The sequence below is a fragment of the Mauremys mutica genome, chromosome 1, assembly GCF_020497125.1.
Source record: "Mauremys mutica isolate MM-2020 ecotype Southern chromosome 1, ASM2049712v1, whole genome shotgun sequence".
NCBI classification, from domain to species: domain Eukaryota; kingdom Metazoa; phylum Chordata; order Testudines; family Geoemydidae; genus Mauremys; species Mauremys mutica.
This window is the reverse complement of record NC_059072.1, coordinates 367531667-367557873: the sequence shown is the minus strand read 5'-3', so window position 1 is coordinate 367557873 and position 26207 is coordinate 367531667. Positions and strand designations below refer to the sequence as shown.

Below are 26207 nucleotides of genomic sequence, written 5' to 3'. Positions count from 1 at the left end.
ACCTTACAAGAGACCTTTTGCATAAAGCATATTACAATTACATCATATTCACACTTATAAAAATATATTTATAAACATATGGAGTGCAACATCACAATTGTGAAGGGACTATTCAAGTAATTGGAAGTACTTGACTGACAATGGACCTTGGGAGACTCCAATCCACATCTGAGGAGCATTCCTAGGAATGTTCAAGGTAGCATGTGAGCAATGGCTGCTTTACTTGCAAAGCACTGAGTCATGCATGGACATGTGACTTGCCCATGTGACTCTAAACTCCATCTTGCTGCTGTGATTTTCCAAAGTAAGAACAAAGGGGTCCTTCCACATGGCAGAGGATATACAAGGCCCTGGAAACCCCTCCATTTTGTCTTCTATCCTGCTTCTGACCTCTGGAGGAACTTTCCTAGAAACTTAAGCTCTGAACAAAGGACTGAACGACCCATCCAAATCTATGGATGTACTCCAGGATGTACCTGTAGTTTATTCCACCACTGCCATAAGCCTAACCAAGAATTTTGCAGTTGTTGTATGTATTTGATTCCATTTAACACATTTTAACTCTCATCTATATTTCTTTCTTTTTTATGAATAAACCTTTAGATTTTAGATTCTAAAGGATTGGCAACAGTGTGATTTGTGGGTAAGATCTGATTTGTATATTGACCTCGGGCTGGGGCTTCATCCTTTGGGATCAGGAGAATCTTTAACTGGGGACACTGATTTTCATAACCATTTGTTCCTATAAGAAGTGTTATTGGTGGTGAAACAAGACAACTGGGGTATCTGAGGGAATTGCTTGTGTGACTTCTGCTTAGCCAGTGGGGTGAAACCGAAGTCCTCTCTGTTTGGTGGTTTGATGCCTTAGTAGTGAAGGACATGCCCCCACCCCACCCCGCCCCCAGCCTTGGGCTGTGACTGCCCTGCTCTAAGCAATTTGTCCTGAATTAATACTTTCAATAGTGCCCCCCAAGAGCACCCCTTGTTACACCTTCAATTTCCTAGACATCACTGGTAATTAACTACCTGGATTAACATAAGTATATTATCCATTAAGCAGTTTATAGAGAGTTTACCAGAAACTTTAAAGAGACAAACAGAAAATGATGTCATTGCACCCAAGTTCCATCTAATAATATGTCCTTTTCATCTCTGAAATAACCGAATCCAGCTCTAGACAGGAATCGTTTGGTCACACTGTTAATCTCTAACAAGCTGTTGGTACTACAGTAACTAACTTCTTCCAATTATTTAACACTACAAGTCTACATTTCAAAGCTGTAGCCTATCTAGGATGGAAAGGCCCCCATTATCATTTACATACTTTTCTAACCTGTCTCTAAAGGGTGAATCTGGCCTGAAAGTTGATTAACTCTTTCTGGCCATGTGTCACACAACTGCTTTTGCAAGGCCATGTGACCCGAAAAGGAGAAACTGGAACCGGAGTGCGCCCAAGGGGGAGCCCTGGGAAGGGTGGGCTGAAGCAATTGGAGAGTCTGGGGGAGCCGAGCCAAAGCTCGTGTCAGGGCCTTGGTGCTTGGCAGGCAGGTTTCGGCTCCCAGAGGGAGGCACTAGAACGGAAGCTGCACTGCGAGAGTGGGCCTGGAAACCCAGAGCCAGAGGCAGGGCCTGAACAGTGCTGTGACTCAAAAGCACAATGGTCTTGTTTGTGGGCCCCAAACACGCTCGGCTGGGGAGTGTCCAGCTGCACGAGCTTGAGTGGGGCTGTGACAGCAAACCTGGAGCTGCTACACAGATGTGGAAGGGGAGTGGGCCTGGTCAGGGAGGTGCCACAAGGTATTTTCTTCACCCAAATGTGGCTCCTTTGCTGCCTGTGTTTCCCCAAGTGCTCTTGTTCCAGTACTAATCCATCTGGTCTTCCTTGAGGGAAATGTTCCTGGCACACACGGTGCCTGCTTGGGGTCAGGGGGAGAGTTTGTGTCTCCTTGGGAAAATGCTCCCCAGAACGGCAGAGACAGGGAGTCCCTGTTCCTGTGGGTTTTGTCCCATCGCTCTCTCTTTCTTTCTCTCTCTCTCCCTCCCTCCCCTGGTGTATTAAGGTCCAGCTCTCTCTCTCCTTTGTAACTCACCCCCCACACACACTTGCCTCCCTCACTGTCACTTCTAAGGGTAGGTCCATACTTACCTGCCAGGTCGACGGGTGGCATTCGACTTCTCGGAGTTTGAACTATCGCGTCTAATCTAGACGCGATAGTTTGAACTCCGGACGCGCTCCTGTCAACTCCGGAACTCCACCACCGCGAACGGCGGTGGCGGAGTCGACGGGGGAGCCACGGACTTCGATCCCGCGGCGTCAGGACGGGTAAGTCAGTCGAACTAAGGTAGTTTGACTTCAGCTACGCTATTCACGTAGCTGAAGTCGCATACCATAGTTTGACCCCCCCCCTAGTGTAGACCAGGCCTAAGTCCCTGGCCATTACCAACTAGGATCCTGCAGCTGTGGTACCCTACAGTCTAGCCTATTTGCTTGCCTATATATATTTTCTTATAAGTTTCTTATTTTCTTATGGGTTTGATTATTTCTTTTCTTAATAAGTTTACAGATTAATATTAGAGTATATTTCACTGTAACACAAGGGACCTGTAGGCCACATTCTGTATGTTGAGCTAAAGCAGGTAGCAGATATGAAAAGGTTTGGCGATAAGTGTGGCCAGAACCTCCTGTTGAAGTTGTGGAGGAGTTGGAATAGGGGCTGTAACCTTGCACATTGTAGATAGGCATGTGCCAGGGTCTGTCTCATGCCACAAAATGGGCAGGGATCTGGAATGGGGGTGAACTCTGCTACATACATTCCCATTCTAGGTGGTACTAGGTCCCACGACTTGGTATCAGGGTATATGAGGAAGTGAAGCATGTGGAGTATGAGCATGTAAAGTTGTTCCCTCGGTGTAATTCAGAAATGAACTGGCTGCAGGGTGTGCAGCCAGCTCGGCTTATGAAAGGGAGGGGGCCAAAGGGACTCACAGGACAGGAGCCCAATCAAAGAGTCCAGAGGTCTTGGGGTGAGGCATTGGTGGGGAGCATCCTCTTGTAGGACCCATGTGCAGGGTGATCTGAATGGTGAAGAGCCCCAGGTGAGCTGTGAGATAAATAGGCCATGATGGCCACTCAATGGAGGGCTGAGAACTGGGCTGGCCGAATGCTGGAGGAGTGAGCCCTGGCAAGATGGAAACAAAATGCATACAGGAGTGGCACAACTGATTGATGTCCACCTGGACATAAGTAACGGTAGAATTGTCATCTGGGTGTTGGTTGCACCAGACGTCCACCAGGGAGTGATGATTGACGATCTCTCTGAGGATGCCTGCAGTGGCCTGGCTGCTCTCGATCCCTGAGTGATTCTGGTCCTCAACAATGGTATTAAAATCCCCACTCAGGACCAGGCACTAGTGAGGATCCAAGGTGCCAAGGAAGGCAGAGGTCTGTTGATAGAAACACACCCACTCTGGGTCCGCATTCGTGGGGTAGACATTGAACAGATTCAATGTCAGCCCCTCCACACAGGCCTGGAGGTGAAGCAGGCAACTTGGTATGACCTCAGCAACTCCCAGCATTTCAGGCTGTAGATTCGGGGAGAACAGGGTGACCACCCCAGCCGAATGAGCGCTGAGGTGTCTACAATATACCTGGTCTCCTCACTCTAGCCACCAACTAGTCTCGCGGCTGGATCCATGTGGGTTTCCTGCAGGCAAATCACACAGTACCCTGTCACAAAGGAAGGAGAGCACCTGGAAACTGTGGAGACCCACTTTAGAGCCCCTGGTGTTCAATGTTGAAAAGACGATTGGCTTCATTCTGAGGGCTGAGGAGGATCCTTGTGGGCAGGAGGATCCCCAGCCGGCCTTGCAACAATCTCTGACCAAACTGAAAAGCTTGTCACAGATTTTGCAGGCCCAGCATTAGACCAGGATGTCCTGCCTTCTGGTTCCCCTCCACTCCTCCAAAACAGCCCTTGTTGCCCAGAGGACGAGATGGAAGTCTCCCCAACACTTCTGAGGGAGCTTCACCTTACCCTCGAAATCACAGGTGTCCACCAGAAAATGGAGAAGCTCATCCCACAGCACAGTGGGGGATGGTGTCACGGACCTATGATGACCCTCTGGCTGGGCCCCCGTTACAACCTGTGGCCCACAGAGATGGGCAAAGAGAGCAGACCATTGGTGTGTTGACTATACTCGGTGGTGCCGCGCAACCCATCTCTATCTCCAGAAAGGGAAAGGGAAGTGGAGGGAAGAGAGAAGCCCCTAAAGGGTCAGGGAAGGGAGCCAAGGAAACCTCCTCCTGAGGTTTGTCCAAGGTCAGGTGAAATAGACAACCCATGGGTGGCAGCGATATGGAAGATGGTGGGACCAAGAAATCAGCTGTCCTTCGTGAAATCTGATCTCCTGTGCTGCTGGGATCCTGAGGCTCCTAGCCGCTATTCTGTTGGTTGTGGGGAGGGATGGGAGTAGTTCTTCCCCTGCACAGCTGCTCTTGGTGGGGAGATCAGACCCACCTTCAGCGGCAGCGCATAAATAGGGGTGGTACATGCTTAATTGTGTTCTGCAGCAGCCCAGGAGCTGAGCTCAAATCTTCTGTCCCTTCCCCACCCCTCTGTCCCCACAACTTCTGCCACAGCACCAAGCACCGAGCTCAGGGCTTCCTCCTGCAGCGGCTCCTGCTGGGTTGGGGGCTTTTTCTCCCCTGCTCCCCCTGCAACTCCTGCATCCGCTCTGTGGCTGCAGCTGGGCTTGGGGGAGCCTGAATGGAGGGCTTCTTCTGCCGTTCCAACCGTGGCACCCTGGTCTCTTCCCCTCCCCCAGTGGCTCCTACTGGGGTTGGAGGCTTGAACTCCTGCCAGCTGAAGCTGACACATCCCAAGCTCAGGGCTTCATACCCTCTTCTGCTGCAGGAATCACATGATGATTGCAATATTCTGTTCATTCCCTCTGAAGCACCTGGCACTGGGCACTGTCAGAAAACAGGCTACTGGGCTACATGGACCATTGGTTTTACCCAGTATGGACATTCTGATCTTATTTAGACCCAAGATATATCTGCCTCCTGCTATATCACACTACACCCCACCTCCCTCCCAGAGCTGAGATAGATCCTAGGAGTCTTGATGGGGTCTCTCTCTCCACAGAGTTAGTAACAAATTAAGAATAAACATTCAAATGTTATCACAACCAGTGTCCTTAAATGACTTGCCACAAGATGTGAGAACATATTGGTTTTAGAGATGACTGGGTCGCAGTTGACAAAGGGAAGGGAAGAGAGGAACAAGAGAAGGGGGCAGGGCCTTGGGGAGAAGACACACAGCACGGTCAAGGCTTGACAGAAAAGATGGGTAAAGATTTTAATTCCAGGGATACAGCTACCAGCAATTAGAAAGGTGGCAAACCAGTGTAGTGTACATAGACTGATTCCCCAGTTCATCACATTGCAATGGCACTGTAAGCACAGGAAAGGGTTTAATCTCACTTCGACTGTCCAGTAAGTGATTCAGGGAAGAAGTCCCAGCATCATGCATCAGCCAGCTCTGCACAGAGCTCAATCTGAGAGCCAGGACACAAAGTGGAAACATTTAGGTCCCTTTATGAGCAAAGGGCTGGAGCAGCCTGCCCCGGATCTGTTTGGTCCTCACCCCATAAATGATGGGGTGTAGCACAGGGGGCACCAGCTGGTACACACTGGCAATGAGAACAAGGAAATGCAGTGGCACATTGTGACCTAACCGGAATATGACAGAGGAGAAGAAATCTGGTATGTACAAAGCTAAGATGGCACAAAGATGAGAGATGCAGGTCCTGAAAGTTTTGAGCCGGGCATCCTTTGTGGGGAGGCGGAAGATGGCCCGGAGGATCAGAGTATAGGACATGGCGATAAAAAACACGTCCATTCCACTCACAGAGAAAAGATCAAACAGTCCATAGTAACTACTGATGCTGATGTCAGCACAGGCCAGCTTCACCACAGCTATATGTCCACAATAGGAGTGGGGGATAATATTGGTTCTGCAATATGGCCACCGCCTCGCCAGGAAGGGATAAGGTAATGTGAGTATGCCACAGCGCAGCACCACGGCCAGGCCTATCTTGGCCACAACAGAGTTTGTCAGGATGGTGGAATGTCTCAGGGGATGGCAGATGGCAACGTAGCGATCCAGAGCCATGGCCACGAGGATTCCAGACTCCATCGCTGAGAAGCAGTGAAGGAAGTACATCTGGGTGAGGCAGGCACTGAAACTGATTTCCCTGGAATTGAACCAGAAGATGCTCAGCATTTTGGGCAGGGTGGTTGTGGACATGACCAGGTCAGTGATGGCCAGCATGCAGAGGAAATAGTACATGGGCTCATGGAGGCTCGGCTCCCTCTTCACGATGAACAGGATGGTGAAGTTCCCCAACACGGCTATGGTGTACATGGCACAGAAGGGGATGGAGATCCAGATATGGGCTGCCTCCAGGCCAGGAATGCCAATTAGGATGAAGGTGGAGGGGTTGGTGAAGTCACTTGTGTTGAAATCTGACATGGAGTAGGGGAGGTGTCCAGCTCTGAGTTATAAGGGAGTCTCCTGCATGTACTATATGTTCCCCTGACTTTCCGTGTGTTCCCAGGATATCGGGTGATGGTCACAACAGAAATGCCTGAATGGAGAGACAATATTAGTATGAGACACTATATGCACTAGTGGAGGCTGTTCTCTTGGGAGAAGCAGATTGACACACTGAAAAATGACATGACATTTCCATTCTTCAGAGAAAAAAACTATGAACAATGACCCTACTAAATCCATTCTGTAGGGAGTTCCTCATTCATCCAGTTGCTTGAAATCTGAGAGTTGAAAAATACAAAACGTTTGCTAGGACATGTGCTGGGAGAAAGCTCCCAACTAGAACATACCTCAGGGAAAAGTCCTGGACGCCATTGATAGCAGTTGAATCATAGAATCATAGAATCATAGAATCTCAGGGTTGGAAGGGACCTCAGGAGGTCATCTAGTCCAACCCCCTGCTCAAAGCAGGACCAAGAGAAACACCTGCTCATTTGCAGTAGTGGACAAAACAAAAGCAATTTTCAGATCCTTAAGACATGGGATGGAGAATAACATGTTTTGGCTATGCGTTCAGTATTTATCACCCAGTCTTTATAAAGGATATAGCATATATAAAAGGAGTTTCCAAGACAGGCTTTGAGAATGGGGGAGGCTGCTATATGCAAACAGATAAAACAACAACAACACAAACAACAACAAAAACCTCTTTCCTGTGCTTACTGTGCTGTGTCAATGTGAGGAACTGTGGAGTCAATCTATGTACACTACACTGAGTTGCCACCTTTCTAATTGCTGGTAGCTGTATCCCTGGAATTACAGTCTTGCCTCATCTCTTCTGTCAAGCCTCGACCCTGCTGTGTGTCTTCTCTCCAAAGCCCTGCCCCTGCAACTTGCTTCTGTCTTCCAGTCCCCTTGTCATCTGTGACCCAGTCATCTCTAAAACCAATATGTTCTCACATCTTGTGGCAAGTTATTTAAGGACACTGGTTAGTGTTAAAATTTGAATGTTTATTCTTAATTTGTTACTAACTCTGTGGAGAGAGAGAAACCCCATCAAGACTTCTAGGATCTATCTCAGCTCCGGGAGGGGCATAGTGGTTTACAAGAGAAGGCAGATACTTCTAGTGTATAAATAAGAGGATCAGAATGGCCATTCCGGGTAAAACAAATATAAAAAATGGAAACTAGGACAAATTACAGATGATGAATATAGACAAACAACACAGGAATGCATGGGAAAGATTAGAAAGGCAAAAGCACAAAATGAGCTCAAACCAACCACAGGAATAAAGGGAAACAAGAAGACTTTTTATCAATACATTAGAAGCAAGAGGAAGACCAAGGACAGGGTAGGCCCACTGCTCAGTGAGGAGGAGGGAGAAACAGTAACAGGAAACTTGGAAATGGCAGAGATGCTTAATGACTGCTTTGTTTCGGTCTTCACTGAGAAGTCTGAAGGAATGCCTAACATAATGAATGCTAATGGGAAGGGGGTAGGTTTGGAAGAGAAAATAAAAAAAGAACAAGTTAAAAATCTCTTAGAAAAGCTAGATGCCTGCAAGTCACCAGGGCCTGATGAAATGCATCCTAGAATACTCAAGGAGCTAATAGAGGAGGTATCTGAGCCTCTAGCTATTATCTTTGGAAAATCATGGGAGATGGGAGAGATTCCAGAAGACTGGAAAAGGGCAAATATAGTGCCCATCTATAAAAAGGGAAATAAAAACAGCCCAGGAAACTACAGACCAGTTAGTTTAACTTCTGTGCCAGGGAAGATAATGGAGCAAGTAATTAAGGAAATCATCTGCAAACACTTGGAAGGTGGTAAGGTGATAGGGAATAGCCAGCATGGATTTGTAAAGAACAAATCGTGTCAAACCAATCTGATGTCTTTCTTTGATAGGATAACGGGTCTTGTGGATAAGGGAGAAGCGGTGGATGTGGTATACCTAGACTTTAGTAAGGCATTTGATACGGTCTCGCATGATATTCTTATCGATAAACTAGGCAAATACAATTTAGATGGGGCTACTATAAGGTGGGTGCATAACTGGCTGGATAACCGTACTCAGAGAGTAGTTATTATAGGTTCCCAATCCTGATGGAAAGGTATAACGAGTCGGGTTCCGCAGGGGTCTGTTTTGGGACCAGCTCTGTTCAATATCTTCATCAACGACTTAGATATTGGCATACAAGTACGCTTATTAAGTTTGCTGATGATACCAAACTGGGAGGGATTGCAACTGCTTTGGAGGATAGGATCATAATTCAAAATGATCTGGACAAATTGGAGAAATGGTCTGAGGTAAACAGGATGAAGTTTAACAAAGACAAATGCAAAGTGCTCCACTTAGGAAGGAACAATCAGTTTCACACATCTAGAATGGGAAGAGACTGTCTAGGGAGGAGTACGGCAGAAAGGGATCATGGGGTTATAATGGACCACAAGCTAAATATGAGTCAACAGTGTGATGCTGTTGCAAAAAAAGCAAACATGATTCTGCGATGCATTAACAGGTGTGTTGTGAGCAAGACACGAGAAGTCATTCTTCTGCTCTACTCTGCGCTGATTAGGCCTCAACTGAAGTATTGGTTCCAGTTCTGGGCACCGCATTTCAAGAAATATGTGGAGAAATTGGAGCGGGTCCAGAGAACAGCAACAAGAATGATTAAAGGTCTTGTGACCTATGAAGGAAGGCTGAAAGAATTGGGTTTGTCTGGTTTGGAAAAGAGACGACTGAGAGGGGGCATGATAGCAGTTTTCAGGTATCTAAAAGGGTGTCATCAGGAGGAGGGAGAAAACTTGTTCACCTTAGCCTCTAAGGATAGAACAAGAAGCAATGGGCTTAAACTGCAGCAAGGGAGGTTTAGGTTGGACATTAGGAAAAAAGTTCCTAACTGTCAGGGTGGTTAAACACTGGAATAAATTGCCTAGAGAGGTTGCGGAATCTCCATCTCTGGATATATTTAAGAGTAGTTTAAATAAATGTCTATCAAGTATGGTCTAGACAGTATTTGGACCTGCCATGAGGGCAGGGGACTGGACTCCATGACCTCTCGAGGTCCCTTCCAGTCCTATAATCTATGAATCTATGAATCTATGAAAAGTCTGGGATTCTTTAGTTTACACAAGAGACAAAGAAGGGAGCATATGACATGAGGGAGGAAAATTAATAATGAAACTGATTTATATTCAAATGGCCAGTTCCCAACCAGTACTATCTATAGACTTAGTGCTCCAAGAGGACTAATTACCCAAAGGTGAGGAAAATTGTCAGAAAAACTGATTGGTAGGAAAAATGTAGATAGAAAAATATGAATGAAAATTGGTAATTCTTTGAAAAGTTTATTAGATAGCGGAAAAACATGATTCCACAGTCAACAAAATGAACAACTTTGGATGTAAACCCAGTTCAGTGGCCAAGTGAAAGCAGCAGTTAGTGGGGGGAAGCGATATGTAACAAAAGGAAAAAGGGAAAGTTGATAGCCAAGAATAGAAGTTGGAAGTTATGAAAATTGACAAGGGATGTTAAGTCATCTGGGTAAAGTCCATGTTTAGCAGGGCCCTGGATCACAAAAATAAGGTTATTAAGTATATTTACAACAAGAGAAATCCTAGAAAAGTTTTATGTCAGTTCCTGTGTTAAATGTAAAGCATTAAAAATAAAGGGAATTTTTTTTTATAAAATAATTGACAAGGTTAAGAAATAATGAAAAAGCTGGTATGGGGTTAGTTAAAAACAATGTCCAGAAATATAATTAATGCCAGTCACCAACAAGGTTTATGCAAAACAGATCTTGTCAAATAAACCTGATTTCATCCTTTTATGAGAACACATTGGTTGATCAAGTGAACTGCGCAGGTGTAACAAACCTTGATTTCTCAAAGGCATTTGATTTAGTAGGAGAAAACATTGAGTTAAAAAAATAACATCATGTAATATCAGTAGAGGTCATTTAAAATGGACTGAAACTGGCTAACAGATGGATCTCAGAAAGCTGTAGTCAATAGGCCTTCATCAGAAAATGAGGCTGTTTGTAATGGGGTTCTGCAGGGATCAGTTCTAGGCCCGACGCTATTCAATATTTTCATCAGTGATCTGGAAGGAAATAGAAAATCACCACAGATAAAATTTGTGGATGACCCAAAGATTGTCAGAGTGGTTGCAATGATGAGACTAGGGCAGGCACACCGAGTGATATGGAGCATTTGGAAAATGGGGCACATGCAAAGAAAATATTTTAATACAGTCAAATGCAAAATGATCCTCTAGGAACAGGTAATGCAGGCCCGACCCACAGACTACAGCACTGTTTTATGGAATGCAAGGACCGTGAAAAGGATTTAGGGGACACTGTGGACAACCAACTCATTGTGAACTCCCAGTGAGATACTGTACCATAAAGAGGTGATGTGGTCCTCGGATGCATAAACAGGGGAGTGGTGAGTTGGAGCAGGGGAAGGATTTTACCTCTGCACATGGTACTGGTGAAACAAACTGCACCCAGTTCTGTTTCACATTTGAAAAAAGATGCTGAAAGCTTGGAGAGGAGGCAAAAAAGAGACATGAAAATGATTGGAGGATAGAGAAAAAGTTGGACTGTTAGACTTGAAGGTGTGTATCTCTTTAACTTATGAAAAAGATGATCAAGCAGAGACTTTCATGGGGAGAAAATAATGGGTATTAATGGGCTCTATAATCTACCAGAGAAAGGCTGAACGAGAACAAAAGGCTGGAAGCTGAAGCCAGGTAAATTCCAGCTAGAAATTATGGTCAGATATTTAACACTGAGGGTGATTAACCACTTGGACACACTGAGAAGGGAAGTGTTGGATTCTCCAATTCCCCATGTTGGCAGATCCAGACTGGATGTTGTTTTCTGGAAGATCTGCTTGAAGGGTTGTTTACACTTAAAATGCTACAGTGATGCTGCCATAGCGCTTCAATACTTACACAGATGGAAGGGTTCTCCCCTCAGCACAGGTCATCCCCGAGAGGTGGTAGCTAGGTCGATGGAAGAATTCATCTCATGCTGTCTACACCAGGGCACAGATTAGCCAACAAGTTCTTGGGATGTATTGGAGGCATGTTTTTGTTCCAGAAGCAGGAGAAAATTTCTAGCAGAGAGGCTGTTCTAGACTTGATTTTGACAAAGAAGGAGGAACTGGTTGATAATTTGAAAGTGAAAGTTTGGGGGAAAGTGATCATGAAATGACAGAGTTCATGATTCTGTGAGGGAGAATAGCAAAATAAAGACAATGGGGCACAAGAACAAACTCTCCCACTGTGTAGGAAAGATAGGATGTATGGCAAGAGACCACAATGGCTTGACCAGGAGATCTTGAATGATCTAAAAAACAAAAAAAAGGATCCTACAAAAAGTGGAAACAAGGTCAAATTACAAAGGAAGATTATAAGCAAATAACACATGTATGTAGGGGCAAAATGAGAAAGACCAAGGCAGAAAACAAGATCAGACTAGCTCAGGACATAAAGGGTAACAGGACAACATTCTACAAATACTTTAGAAGCAAGAGGAAGTCCAAGGACAGGGTCAGCCTGTTACTAAATGAAGAGGGGGAAACAATCACAGAACTTCTTTGTTTCAGTTTTCACCAAGAAGTTTGGTGGTGTTTGGACAACTAAGATAGAGAATGCCAGTGAACATGGAGTAGGTTCACATGCCAAAAACGGGAAAGAACAAGTTAAAAATTACTTGGAAAAGATAGATGTCTTCAAGTCACCAGGGTCTAGCGAATGCATTCTAGACTGCTCTGAAGGAACTGACTGAGCAGATATCCGAGCCATGAGAAATTGTCTTTGAAAAGTCATGGGAGACAGGGGAGATTCCGGAAGAATGGAAAAGAGAACATATACTGCCTGTCTATAAAAAGGGAAATAAGGGCACCCCAGGCAATTGCTTCTCTACTAGGTAGGATAATGAAGTAAAAAATTAAGGAATCAATTTGCAAGCATCTAGAAGATAATAAGGGGATAAGTGATAGTCAGCATGAATTTGTCAAGGACAAATCATGTCAAACAATCTGGATAGCTTTCTTTGACAGGCTAAGACGACTTGTGGATGGGTGGAAGCAGTAGATGTATATTTTGACATTAGAAAGGCTTTTGATAGAGTCTCGCATGACCTTCACATTAAGGATCTAAGGAAATACAACCTAGATGGAGCTTCTATAAGGTGGGTGCATAACTGATTGGAAAACTGGTCCCAGAAAATAGTTATACATGGTTTACAGTGATGCTGGAAGGGCATAACAAGTGGGGATCCACAGAGATCAATTATCGGTCCAGTTCTTTTCAATGTCTTCATGAATGATTTAGATCATGGCGTACAGAGTAAACTTATTAAGTTTGCAGATGATACCAAGTTGGGACGGGTTTCAAGTCCTTTGGAGAATATAAGAAAAATTCAAAATGATCTGGTAAAACTGGAGAAAAGAATGATTAGGGGTCTTGAAAACATAACCTAGGAGGGAAGACTAAAAGAACTATGTTTGTTTACTGGGAAGAACACCTCAGCTGTGCAACACTGTGGCATTTAATTTCAAAAGGGGGAACTATACAAAAATGAGGGGGTTAGTTAGACAAAAGTTAAAAGGTACAGTGACTAAAGTGAAATCCCTGCAAGTTGCATGGGCCCTTTTTAAAGACACCATAATAGAGGCCCAACTTCAATGTATACCCCAAATTAAGAAAAACAGTAAAAGAACTAAAAAAGAGGCACCGTGGCTTAACAACCATGTAAAAGAAGCAGTGAGAGATAAAAAGACTTCCTTTAAAAAGTGGAAGTCAAATCCTAGTGAGGCAAATAGAAAGGAGCACAAACACTGCCAACTTAAGTGCAAGAGTGTAATAAGAAAAGCCAAAGAGGAGTTTGAAGAACGGCTAGCCAAAAACTCTAAAGGTAATAACAAAATGTTTTTTAAGTACATCAGAAGCAGGAAGCCTGCTAAACAACCAGTGGGGCCCCTTGATGACCAAAATACAAAAGGAGTGCTTAAAGACGATAAAGTCATTGCGGAGAAACTAAATGGATTCTTTGCTTCAATCTTCACGGCTTAGGATGTTAGGGAGATTCCCAAACCTGAGCTGGCTTTTGTAGGTGACAAATCTGAGGAACTGTGACAGACTGAAGTGTCACTAGAGGAGATTTTGGAATTAATTGATAAACTCAACATTAACAAGTCACCGGGACCAGATGGCATTCACCCAAGAGTTCTGAAAGAACTCAAATGTGAAGTTGCGGAACTATTAACTAAGGTTTGTAACCTGTCCTTTAAATCGGCTTCGGTACCCAATGACTGGAAGTTAGCTAATGTAACGCCAATATTTTAAAAGGGCTCTAGGGGTGATCCCGGCGATTACAGACCGGTAAGTCTAACGACGGTACCGGGCAAATTAGTTGAAACAATAGTTAAGAATAAAATTGTCAGACACATAGAAAAACATAAACTGTGGAGCAATAGTCAACATGGTTTCTGTAAAGGGAAATCGTGTCTTACTAATCTATTAGAATTCTTTGAAGGGGTCAACAAATATGTGGACAAGGGGGATCCAGTGGACATAGTGTACTTAGATTTCCAGAAAGCCTTTGACAAGGTCCCTCACCAAAGGCTCTTACGTAAATTAAGCTGTCATGGGATAAAAGGGAAGGTCCTTTCATGGATTGAGAACTGGTTAAAGGACAGGGAACAAAGGGTAGGAATTAATGGTAAATTCTCAGAATGGAGGGGGGTAACTAGTGGTGTTCCCCAAGGGTCAGTCCTAGGACCAATCCTATTCAATTTATTCATAAATGATCTGGAGAAAGTGGTAAACAGTGAGGTGGCAAAATTTGCAGATGATACTAAACTGCTCAAGATAGTTAAGACCAAAGCAGATTGTGAAGAACTTCAAAAAGATCTCACAAAACTAAGTGATTGGGCAACAAAATGGCAAATGAAATTTAATGTGGATAAATGTAAAGTAATGCACATTGGAAAAAATAACCCCAACTATACATACAACATGATGGGGGCTAATTTAGCTACAACGAGTTAGGAAAAAGATCTTGGAGTCATCGTGGATAGTTCTCTGAAGATGTCCACGCAGTGTGCAGAGGTGGTCAAAAAAGCAAACAGGATGTTAGGAATCATTAAAAAGGGGATAGAAAATAAGACTGAGAATATATTATTGCCCTTATATAAATCCATGATACGCCCACATCTCGAATACTGTGTACAGATGTGGTCTCCTCACCTCAAAAAAGGTATTCTAGCACTAGAAAAGGTTCAGAAAAGGGCAACTAAAATGATTAGGGGTTTGGAGAGGGTCCCATATGAGGAAAGATTAAAGAGGCTAGGACTCTTCAGCTTGGAAAAGAGAAGACTAAGGGGTGATATGATAGAGGTATATAAAATCATGAGTGATGTTGAGAAAGTGGCTAAGGAAAAGTTATTTACTTATTCCCATAATACAAGAACTAGGGGTCACAAAATGAAATTAATAGACAGCAGGTTTAAAACAAATAAAAGGAAGTTCTTGTTCACGCAGCGCTAGGACTATAACAATGTTTAAAAGGGGACTGGATAAATTCATGGTGGCTAAGTCCATAAATGGCTATTAGCCAGGATGGGTAAAGAATGGTGTCTCTAGCCTCTGTTCGGCAGAGGATGGAGATGGATGGCAGGAGAGAGATCACTTGATCATTGCCTGTTAGGTTCACTCCCTCTGGGGCACCTGGCATTGGCCACTGTCGGTAGACAGATACTGGGCTAGATGGACCTTTGGTCTGACCTGGTACGGCCATTCTTATGTTCTTATGTTATGTTCTTATGTACTCTGAAAAACAGAAGACTGAGGGGGGACATGATAGCAGTTTTCAAATATCTAAAAGGTTGTTACAAGGAGGGAGAAAAAATATTCTCCTTAACCTCTGATGATAGGTCAAGAAGCAATGTAATTAAATTGCTGCCAGCGTGGTTTAAGTTTGACATTAGGAAAAACTTCCAAATTGTCAGAGTCTTTAAGCACTGGAATAAATTGTGTATGGTGGTTGTGGAATCTCCATCATTGGAGACTTTTAAAAGCAGGATAGACAAACACCTGTCAGGGATGTTACAGATGGTGCTGGTCCTACCACTTCTATGATTCTATGATATAGTTACATTTCTCTGGGGTGTGGAATTTTTTGCTGTTTAAAAATAGGCAAATGCAATGTAAGGTTATATTAACAGAAATATAAAATGCAAATCACGGTGTGTGATAGTATTCCTCTACGCGGTGTGGTCTAAATTGGAGTAAAGTGTCCAATTTTGCTCACCAATGTATAGAAAGGATGTAGAGAAACTGGAAAGGATCCACAGGCAAGTGACAAAACTGTTATTGAGGGGATGGAATGCAAACCGTATGAGCAAGCTGAAGGCACCAATATGTTTATTTGGAAAAAGGAGATTATTCGGGGACATGATAGTTGTCTTCAAATACTTGAAAGGTTGCCATAAAAATAAGGAGGAAAGTTATTCTGTCTTACTGGAGAGGGGCAGGATAAGAGGCCATGGGTTCAAATTCCAGCCTAGTAGATTTAAATTAAATTTCAGGAAAATATTCCTAACTTTAAGTACAGGAGGCCAATGGAACAGACTCCCAGGGAAGTCATGGATGCTCCATCTGTGGAGGTTTTCCAAAGATGAGTGAATAGCCATCAGTCCTGGAGGACAAAGACAAAAAAAAAGACTTTGCCTTCCTTTATAACTCTATGGCTCTATCATTTTATTATGTAAAATCCTAGTGTAGACCCAGACTTAGTCACACACAAGTATTTTGGCTCAATCCAGAGGTAACTGAGTGAAATTTAATGGGCCTGTGCTTTACAGCAGGTCAGACTGGATGATCAAATGGTCCATTCTGATCTTAAACCCTATGGATCTATTGATAAAGAAAGTAGATCAGGCATTTATATTTAATGTGTCTCATAACATGAACAAGGGAAAATTTAGTTAAATTGAAGGTCTGAACATATAACATTGAGAAAAGGTAATTGCTACCATAATTCCTATTTGGCCTGTAGAACTCCTTGCTACCAACATTATTGGAGCAAAGAGCATAGAAGAATGGGATTCACAAATTGATTGGCCAGTGTGGATGGTGCCGGTGGCATCCCCTGTACTTAAGGCTGTCTGACACCTTCCATTAGAAGAACTCATTTCCAGTTTCTTATAAATTACCAAATTTTACGTGTTTGGACTGAAATTTATCATGCTGGGTGTCTGCTTCGAGAAGAATTATTTTTTGAAAGTTTCAGGCATAACAATTCAGCCGATTTCTCAAATGAAGCTAGGAGAAAGTATGTAAAAGCAGCAAAGAATCCTGTGGCACCTTATAGACTAACAGACTAATAGACTATCTGTTAGTCTATAAGGTGCCACAGGATTCTTTGCTGCTTTTACAGAACCAGACTAACACGGCTACCCCTCTGATTCGAGAAAGTATGTGTTACCTATGTGGAAAAATTCTCATTATTAGTCTAGTGACGAACAGTAGCACCTACATGCTTTGCAGCAGATAAAAGTCAGGTGGAAGTCCCTGTCCCCCTGCCCCATTAACAGACACAGCCCTGAAATGCAAGAGGAGGGGGTGACAGTCTCTGTGCATTAATGCACAGTTTACTCCTGACGTCTGTACTAAATTCTTGCTCCAAGGAGAGTTTTGCCTCACTGGGGCCTGACCAAAGTATAGGGCATGGTCTCAGAAGGATTCACTCCGCTAATGAATTGCACCACCTTGGGGTGGAGGCTATCAGGCAGGATGCGCAGAGGTGCACAGAAAATAGTGACATTTTGTCCAGTGATTCTTTAGTAAACTCATCACTTACGGCAAGGGACCTGGGATGTTTAATAGCTGTGCAGAGCAGAAAGGACAACAGACTTACTCTCTATCCCTCCACACCCACGTTGCACAGGGTTTGCCGATCGGGTGAGCTCCTCAGCAAGAGACGGTGAATTCTGTGAATTCTGAGACCGAAGTATCTGTGACCCACACCTCTCTCAACCCAGCATCTTCAGCAACATCCCATGGCAAGAGCCGACACAGAGGTGAGCACAGTTTCTAATATATCTCTGTGTAATCCCAGTGAGGTTCACTTAGCTTCTAGAGGAGAAGAGACGGAAGAGTCTGAATGTAAACAGGCTGTAGACAAGCATGTCTCTGCTTCTGTGCTAATTATCCAGCTTTAGGAGTAAACAGTAATTAAGGAACCTTCCCAAAGGGAGATGAGAACTCCTGGGGCTCTGTGCTGAGTTGGAAAGGAATTGGCTGTTTTGTGTATTTGTGTATATTTATAAATTATAGTTGATTAGAAAGAAAATAAGGGATAATGCCTATATGTCCATAAACTCTGTTACCCTGTAAAGGCCAGGATAGCCGGATAAATAGGAGAGCGACAGATGACTGCATTTATTAGCATTATTAGTATTATATGTATTAATTAATGAATAAATAGTGATTGGGCAACAAAATGGCAAATGGAATTTAATGTGGATAAATGTAAAGTGATGCACGTTGGAAAAAATAACCCCAACTATACATACAATATGATGGGGGCTAATTTAGCTACAACTAATCAGGAAAGACTCTTGGAGTCATCATAGATAGTTCTCTGAAGATGACCACGCAGTGTGCAGCGGTGGCCAAAAAAGCAAACAGGATGTTAGGAATCATTAAAAAGGGGATAGATAATAAGACAGAGAATATCTTATTGCCCTTATATAAATAGACGGTACGCCCACATCTTGAATACTGCGTACAGATGTGGTCTCTTCATCTCAAAAAAGATATATTGGCACTACAAAAGGTTCAGAAAAGGGCAACTAAAATGATTAGGGGTTTGGAGAAGGTCCCATACGAGGAAAGATTAAAGAGGCTAGGACTCTTCAGCTTGGAAAAGAGGAGACTAAGGGGGGATGTGATAGAGGTATATAAAATCATGAGTGATGTGGAGAAAGTAGATAAGGAAAAGTTATTTACTTGTTCCTATAATAAAAGAAATAGGGACCACTGAATGAAATTAATGGACAGCAGGTTTAAAACAAATAAAAGGAAGTTCTTCTTTACCCAGTGCACAGTCAACTTTTGGAACTCCTTACCTGAGGAGGTTGTGAAGGCTAGGACTATAACAATGTTTAAAAGGGGACTGGATAAATTCATGGTGGCTAAGTCCATAAATGGCTATTAGCCAGGATGGGTAAAGAATGGTGTCTCTAGCCTCTGTTCGGCAGAGGATGGAGATGGATGGCAGGAGAGAGATCACTTGATCATTGCCTGTTAGGTTCACTCCCTCTGGGGCACCTGGCATTGGCCACTGTCGGTAGACAGGATACTGGGCTAGATGGACCTTTGGTCTGACCCAGTCTGGCCGTTCTTATGTTCCTATGTAAATATTATTTAATTATTAGTTAATTTACACGTAATTTATATTAATTAATAACACTTGTTTGTTTATTGATTAATTATTAACTCACAATATTGTTTTCCTCTTTTGCAGTACTCAAGGCTCTTCAAATTTCTGCAAAAGTGTGTAATAACCTGCTCCCTCTGCCTGCCTGAGGCTCTGTCTCCACCACAGACCTTACAGCAGCACTGCTGTACCGCTGAAGATGCACCGCTGTAAGGTCTCCCGAATGGCCGCTCTATGTCTATGGGAGAGCGCTCTCCTACAGATATCATTAAACTACCCCAATGAGCATTTTCTGCTCACGTAGCGCTCACCACACTGGTGCTTTTGTTGTTTTTTTCACACTCCTGACCGACAAATGTTTTATTGACAAAAGTGCTAGTATAGACAAAGCCTGAGTTGCATGCTAGTAAAGACACCCACTGCCTCAAGTCCTGCAATGTTTAAGAAGATTTCAGTTTCTTCTGGTCTTCTTTCTTCTGGTCTTAGCTTAATTTGATTGATAGGCTCCTTGGGGCAGAGGTTATTTCTCCTTCTGCATTTGCAAAAAGCCCAGCACAAGGGGCCCTGAACTGGAGCGGGGCCACAATAAATAACTGATGGAGTAGGGAGTGGAGAATATTGACCTGGTAATGTTGTGTGGGAGTTTTACTAGTTTACTGTCTGCATTGGTGCTGGATGGTGATGGGATATCAGGCGTGACTTCACTTGAGGGATGATACGAGAGCATGTAACCTGAGCCCAGGAGGGGTTGGGCCCAGGTGACACCTTCTGCCTAGGAACTGGACAAGGCTGGAGGAGGAGCCAGGGGGTGTGGTTGGGGGGGGGAGACTGCTGGAGGAGGTTTCAGTTTGGAGCTGTCTTGGGAAATGGAGGGAATGGGGTCTCCCTATCCTCCAATATGGACCTGACTGAGGGGTCCTGTTTTCTGTACCTACAAACTCTGGTTTGGACTGTGTTCCTGTCATCTAATAAACCTTCTGTTTTACTGGCTGGCTGAGAGTCACAGTAAATTGCAGGAAGTGTAGGGGGTGCACCCTGACTCCCCCACATTCCATGAGAATAATAAACAAAATAATCCAGGCAAATCCTAGGTAACCTGCTTTGATCTGTTTGTTATGATTTATAATCACTTAAAACTTATCCTTGTGTAGTTAATAAACCTGCTTCATGCTTTATCTTAACCAGTTTTTTGTTTGTTTTTTTGAGTGAAGTGTTCGGGTATCTTAGCTCTGGAAACAGAGACTGTTGCATATCTTCCCCAAATCGAGTGGGGGAGCAGTTTGTTTAATGAGTTTGCATCCTTGCAGATCCCTGGGCAGGGCAAGACGGTATAATTCTGGGTTTACACTCCAGTAAGGGTGCAAGGCTGTGGAGCTGGGAAATTGACTGGGGCCTTCATTGCTGGTCCATCAGTGGCTTAGCTAAAGCACTCAGGTAACTCGGTACAGTGTGTGGCACTCTCTCATTTTCCTTAGCTCTCTACCTCAACTTGCTTTTCTCCTGTGGTGCAGACCAGAATGTATTCATTTTGGGATATTCACCACAGTTACATACTTTCAGCACAGCTTGTACAAAGTTGGTTATGTGAGGTGCCAAAGGAAAAGTTATGATTTGCTTCATATGATTATCCTATTTATATGCACGAATAATGTTTGTATCTGAAATTATTAATATTGACTATGTACCTATATTTCAAATGTGTTTGCTCCTGTGATAACTCCACTAGGTAGTTTACGTCTAACCTAGCCAGCAAATTGTGAAGGGACTAATCAAGTTGATATTCAATGAACACAATGGGCCATGGAGGAAGCTTATCCCTGCTTAATGGACATTCTTGTGGACTTTCTAGCCAGAATAGGGTAATGGCCCGTATTACGATTCATTGAAGCATGCAAGAGCATTTGACCAGCTCATGTGACCATTGACTCCATCTTGTGCCTGAACTTTTCCACTAGCTGGATAGCATCTACCTTGGCCTGTAGGGGGTTTATGGTTCCTCGACCCACCTGGTGCCCCAGGTAAGTCACTCTGTTTTGACCTATTTGACACTTTTTAGCCTTAACAGTTAGTCCTGCCTGCCTGATGTGCTCGAAGCCTTTTTCCAGGTGCTCCAGATGTTCTGCCCATGAATCGGAAAAAATGACCACATCATCAAGGTAGGCAACTGCAGATTCTCCCAATCCTGCTAGGAGACCATTTACAAGTCTTTGGAAGGTGGCGGGTGCATTTCGCAGCCCAAAAGGAAGCACATTAAATTCATACACCCCTGCATGGGTGATGAAGGCTGACCTTTCATTGGCGGGTTCAACTAGTGGTACTTGCCAGTAGCCCTTGGTTAAGTCTAAGGTAGAGATGAACTGGGCACGTCCCAGTTTCTTCAATAGCTCATCGGTGCGTGGCATTGGATAGTTGTCGGGGCGAGTTACAGCATTCAGCTTACGGTAGTCCACGCAAAAGCGTATTTCCCCATCTGGATTGGGAACTAGAACCACTGGAGATGCCCATGCACTGTTAGAGGGGTGGATTATACCCATCTGTAGCATGTCCTGGATCTCCTGTTTTATAGCAGTTTGGGCATGAGGTGACACCCAGTAGGGTGGGGTTCTAATTGGGTGAGCATTACCTGTGTCAATGGAGTGGTATGCCCATTCAGTCCATCCTGGGGTAGCTGAGAACATTGGCACAAAGCTAGTGCACAGCTCTTTGTTCTGTTGTCACTGCAGACGTCCAAGGGTCGCAGAGAGGTTCACGTCTTCCACGCCACCGTCACTTTTTCCGTCGTAGTAGACATCTTCAGGCCACTCCGCGTCATCTGTTCCCTGGGCTGTCAACTGGGAAACCTTTAATTCTCTGGAATAAAAGGGCTTAAGAGAATTAACATGGTATACCTTAGGCTTTATATTGGAGGTTGGGAATGCTATGAGATAGGTAACAGCTCCTAGGCGCTCCTGGACCATGAATGGTCCTTCCCACAATGCTTCCATTTTATGGGCCTGGAGCACCTTCAAGACCATGACTTGGTCTCCTACTTTGAAGGACCATTCTCTGGAATGTTTATTATACCAGGCCTTTCGCTCTTCCTGAGCGTCCTTTAGGTTTTCTTTAGCAAGGGCTAAAGAGTGTTGGAGGGTGCTTTGTAGGTTGCTTACAAAGTCTAGAATGTTAGTTCCTGGAGAAGGCGTAAACCCCTCCCATTGCTGCTTCACCAACTGTAATGGTCCCTTAACCTCGTGGCCATACACAAGTTCAAATGGTGAAAACCCTAAACTGGGATGTGGTACAGCCCTGTAGGCAAAAAGCAACTGCTGCAACACTAGGTCCCAATCATTGGGGTGTTCAGTTATGAATTTACGTATCATGGCCCCCAAAGTTCCATTAAACCTCTCCACCAGGCCATTGGTTTGATGGTGGTAAGGGGTGGCAATCAAGTGATTCACTCCATGAGCTTCCCACAGGTTTTTCATGGTCCCTGCCAGGAAATTAGTTCCTAAATCTGTAAGGATGTCGGAGGGCCAACCTACCCTGGCATAAATGTCTGCTAAGGCCTGGCACACACTTTTAGCCCTGGTGTTGCTTAGAGCTACTGCTTTTGGCCATCGGGTAACAAAATTCATGAAGGTCAGTATGTTTGCAAGCGCTGGAGTCAGTGCTGGCAACGGTTCTGGTGCCGGTTGCTTTGCCAGTTCCGGTTCTGGGACTGGATTCACTACATCTGTAGCATTCATGGGTAGAATATCCGGTTCTACCACCTCTGTCTGGGTCTCTGGTAACACAGACGGGGCCCTGGTGGACGGCTCAGGAGAGGGATGCGGGTGGAAGCTTGCTTGGTCTGGCTGTGGATGACCATTCCCACCCTCTTGGCTAGGTTCACATGGTTGGCCAAGTCTTCCCCCAGTAGCATGGGGATGGAATAATTGTCATAGACGGCAAAAGTCCACATTCCAGACCAGCCCTTGTACTGGACAGGCAACTCAGCTGTAGGCAAGTTTAAAGATTTTGACATGAACGGGTGAATGGTCTCTTGGGCCTCTGGGTTGATGAATTTGGGGTTCACTAAGGATTGGTGGATAACTGACACTTGTGCCCTGGTGTCTCTCCACACGATAACCTTCTTTCTGCCCACTCTCAAGGTTTCCCTTCGCTCCGAGGGTATTTGAGAGGCATCTGGGTCTGGGGATCTTCGGTGTGATTGTGGTGTAATGAACTGCACTCGGTTGGGGCTCTTGGGGCAGTGGGCCTCTTTACAATGTGGTAGGCGTGTCTGGTAAATGACACATCGGGTTTCCACCTTAGGGCTCTGAACTGCCGACAGGCATGCTCAGGTGTTAGCCCCATTCTGATTCTGGCCTTGGTTTGAAAAAGTTTATAATCATTCATGTGTTCCTTAGGCATTTCAGCCGCCACCTCTGCTAAGGGTCCACTGAGCTGTGGCCTCAGCTCTATCATGTACTGGTCTGTAGAGATGCTGTACCCAAGGCAGGCCCTTTCGAAATTTTCTAAGAAGGCCTCAGTATCATCACCTGCCTTGTAGGTGGGGAATTTTCTGGGATGGGAAGCAGTACCTGGAGAAGGGTTGTTAGGGTTGGCTGGTGCATCTTGCTTAGCCCTTGCTAAGTCCAGTTGATGCTTTCTCTCTCTCTCCCTCTCCTCCATCTCTTTTTCTTTCACCTCCATCTCTTTTTCTTTCACCTCCATAGCTCTTTTGTGGGCAGCCTCAGCCCTGGCCATCTGTCTGTCACGTTCCTTTTGGCTCTCCTCAGCCTGGAGTTTGGCTAATTCTAGCTGCTGTTGTATCTTTTTTTTTTCCTTGCCTGACATTTTCCCCCTGGTCTACATTAGCTATCTGGGGGGTGGGGGGGTGGGGAGGTGAACAGCTTGGAATCTTTGGTTACTGTAATGTGACTCTTTAGAAAAAAAACAAGTACAATAGGTTTTTGTGACTTGCCTTGGCAATGTTTATGACCCTCCAGTGATCACAGCTGGAGCTTCCCTTCTAACAAAAAGCCCTCTGTTAGAATCTCTTATCTGTTTGCCTTCAGGGTATCTCTCCTTCACTGCTTCCCCAGCATCTCAAAGGAGGGGAAAAAAATCTGGCTAAAAAATCCCTCACCGCTGCTCACCATGTCAAGGTTCCTTCCCCATTCTGAACTTAGGGTACAGATGTGGGGGACCTGCTACCAGCTTAACTACCAGCTTAGATCTGGTCTGGCTGCCACCACTCGCAAGCACTACTTTCCTTCCCTGGGTAGCCTTGAGAGATTTCACCAATTTCCTGGTGAACACAGATCCAAACCCCTTGGATCTTAAAACAAGGAGAAATTAGCCATCCCCTCTCTTTTCTCCCACCAACTCCAACCCCCTTGGTTCTAAAAACAAGGAAAAATCAATCAGGTTATTAAAAAAAAGGCTTTTAATTAAAGAAAAAAAAGGTAAAAGAAAACCCTCTGGGAGAGATTAGCATACCAGCTACTCTCATAGACAACAGATTCAAAACACAGAGGATGTTCCCCTGGGCAAAAACTTAATTACATCAATGAAAATACCCCAATACCCAATTTGATTCTTCCTCTAATTGCACAAGACAGGTTACAAAGAAATAAACATAAACCTATTTATTCCTTTCTAAAACTTTCTACTCTGATAGGAGGCTGGTTCCTTGATCTTTTTCACTTCGACTGAAACTGACTAAACAAAGGAAACTTCCCTCCTTCCTTTTGAAACATCCTGTTCACCCATTGGTTCCTCTGGTCAGGTGTCAGCTAGGCTAGGTGAACTTTTTAATCCTTTACAGGTAAAAGAGGCATTAACCCTTAACTGTCTGTTTATGACAGGCCCGTACTATGATTCATTGAAGCATGCAAGAGCATTTGACCAGCTCATGTGACCATTGACTCCATCTTGTGCCTGAACTTTTCCACTAGCTGTACTATTCTCCGTATGAGGAGAGATTAATAAGATTGGGACTTTTCAGCTTCAAAAAAAGATGACTAAGGGGAGATACGATTGAGGTTTATAAAATTGTGACTTGTGTAGAGAAAGTAGATAAAGAAGTGAAATATACTCCTTCTCATAACACAAGAACTAGGAGACACCATGGTATTCCCACAACTAAAATACTGCCTGCATATCTGATCATCACAACTCAAAAAGATATATTGGAATTGAAAAAGTTATAGAAAAATGCAAAAAGAATTATTAGGGATATGGATCAGCTTCAATATGAGGAGAGATTAATAGAAATGGGTCTTTGCAACTTGGGAAAGAGATGACTAAGGGCGTGGGGGAGATGAGAGAGGTATATAAAACCATGAATGGTGTGGAAAATGTAAATAAGGGAGTGTTATTTACTTCTCATAACACAAAAATTAGGGGTCACCCAATGAAATTAATTGCCAGTGGTTCAAAAGAAACAAAAGGAAGTATTTCTTCACACAACACACAGTCAACCTGTGAAGCTCTTTGCCATAAGGTGTTGTGAAGGCCAAGACTATTACAGTTTTCAAAAATAACTAAATGAATTCATGGAGGATCGATCCATCAATGACTATTAGCCAGGATGGGCAGGGATGATGTCCCTAGCGTCTGTTTGCTGGAGGCTGGGAAAGGGTGATGGAGAACAGATCACTTGATGAGTAACTGTTCTGTTCACTCCCTCTGAAGGATCTGACATTGATTATTGCACCCAAGAGCCATCTAATAATATTTCCTTTTCAGCTCTGAATTAACCGAATACTGCTCTTGATGGAAATCATTTGGTTACACTACTAACCTCTAATAAGCTGCCGGTAAACAGAGACTACTAAAGTCATTAACTTCTTCCAGTTCTTTAATAATACAAGTCTACATTTCAAGTGGTGAATCTGGGTCAATAGCCTGCAAGTTGCTTAACTCTTTCTGGCCATGTGTCACACAACCCCTTTTGCAAGGCCTGGGGCTGTTTGGTTTAGCGATCACGTGACCCGAACAGGAGAAACTGGAACCAGCGTTTGCCCAAGGGGGAGCCCTGGGAAGGGTGGGCTGAAGCAATTGGAGAGTCTGGGAGAGCCGAGCCGAAGCTAGTGTCAGGGCCTTGGTGCTTGGCGGGCAGGTTTCTGCTCCCAGAGGGAGGCACTAGAACGGAAGCGGCACTGCGAGAGTGGGCCCGGAAACCCAGAGCCAGAGGCAGGGCCTGAACAGTGCTGTGACTCCAAATCA

At 44.2% G+C, this 26207-nt stretch overlaps 1 protein-coding gene across 1 annotated transcript; it reads right to left on the bottom strand.

Annotated features, from left to right (window-relative positions):
• Positions 1 to 5588: 5588 nt before the first annotated feature.
• On the bottom strand, positions 5589 to 6536 carry LOC123365157 (olfactory receptor 52R1-like). Its single transcript, XM_045007818.1, has one exon. The coding sequence runs from the start codon at positions 6534 to 6536 to the stop codon at positions 5589 to 5591; it is 948 nt and encodes a 315-aa protein (XP_044863753.1).
• Between the last annotated feature and the right edge of the window lie 19671 nt (positions 6537 to 26207).

What these genes read in the sequence shown, in the direction of transcription:
- LOC123365157 (XM_045007818.1), bottom strand. Translation starts at nt 6,536, where the DNA reads ATGTCAGATTTCAACACAAGTGACTTCACCAACCCCTCCACCTTCATC.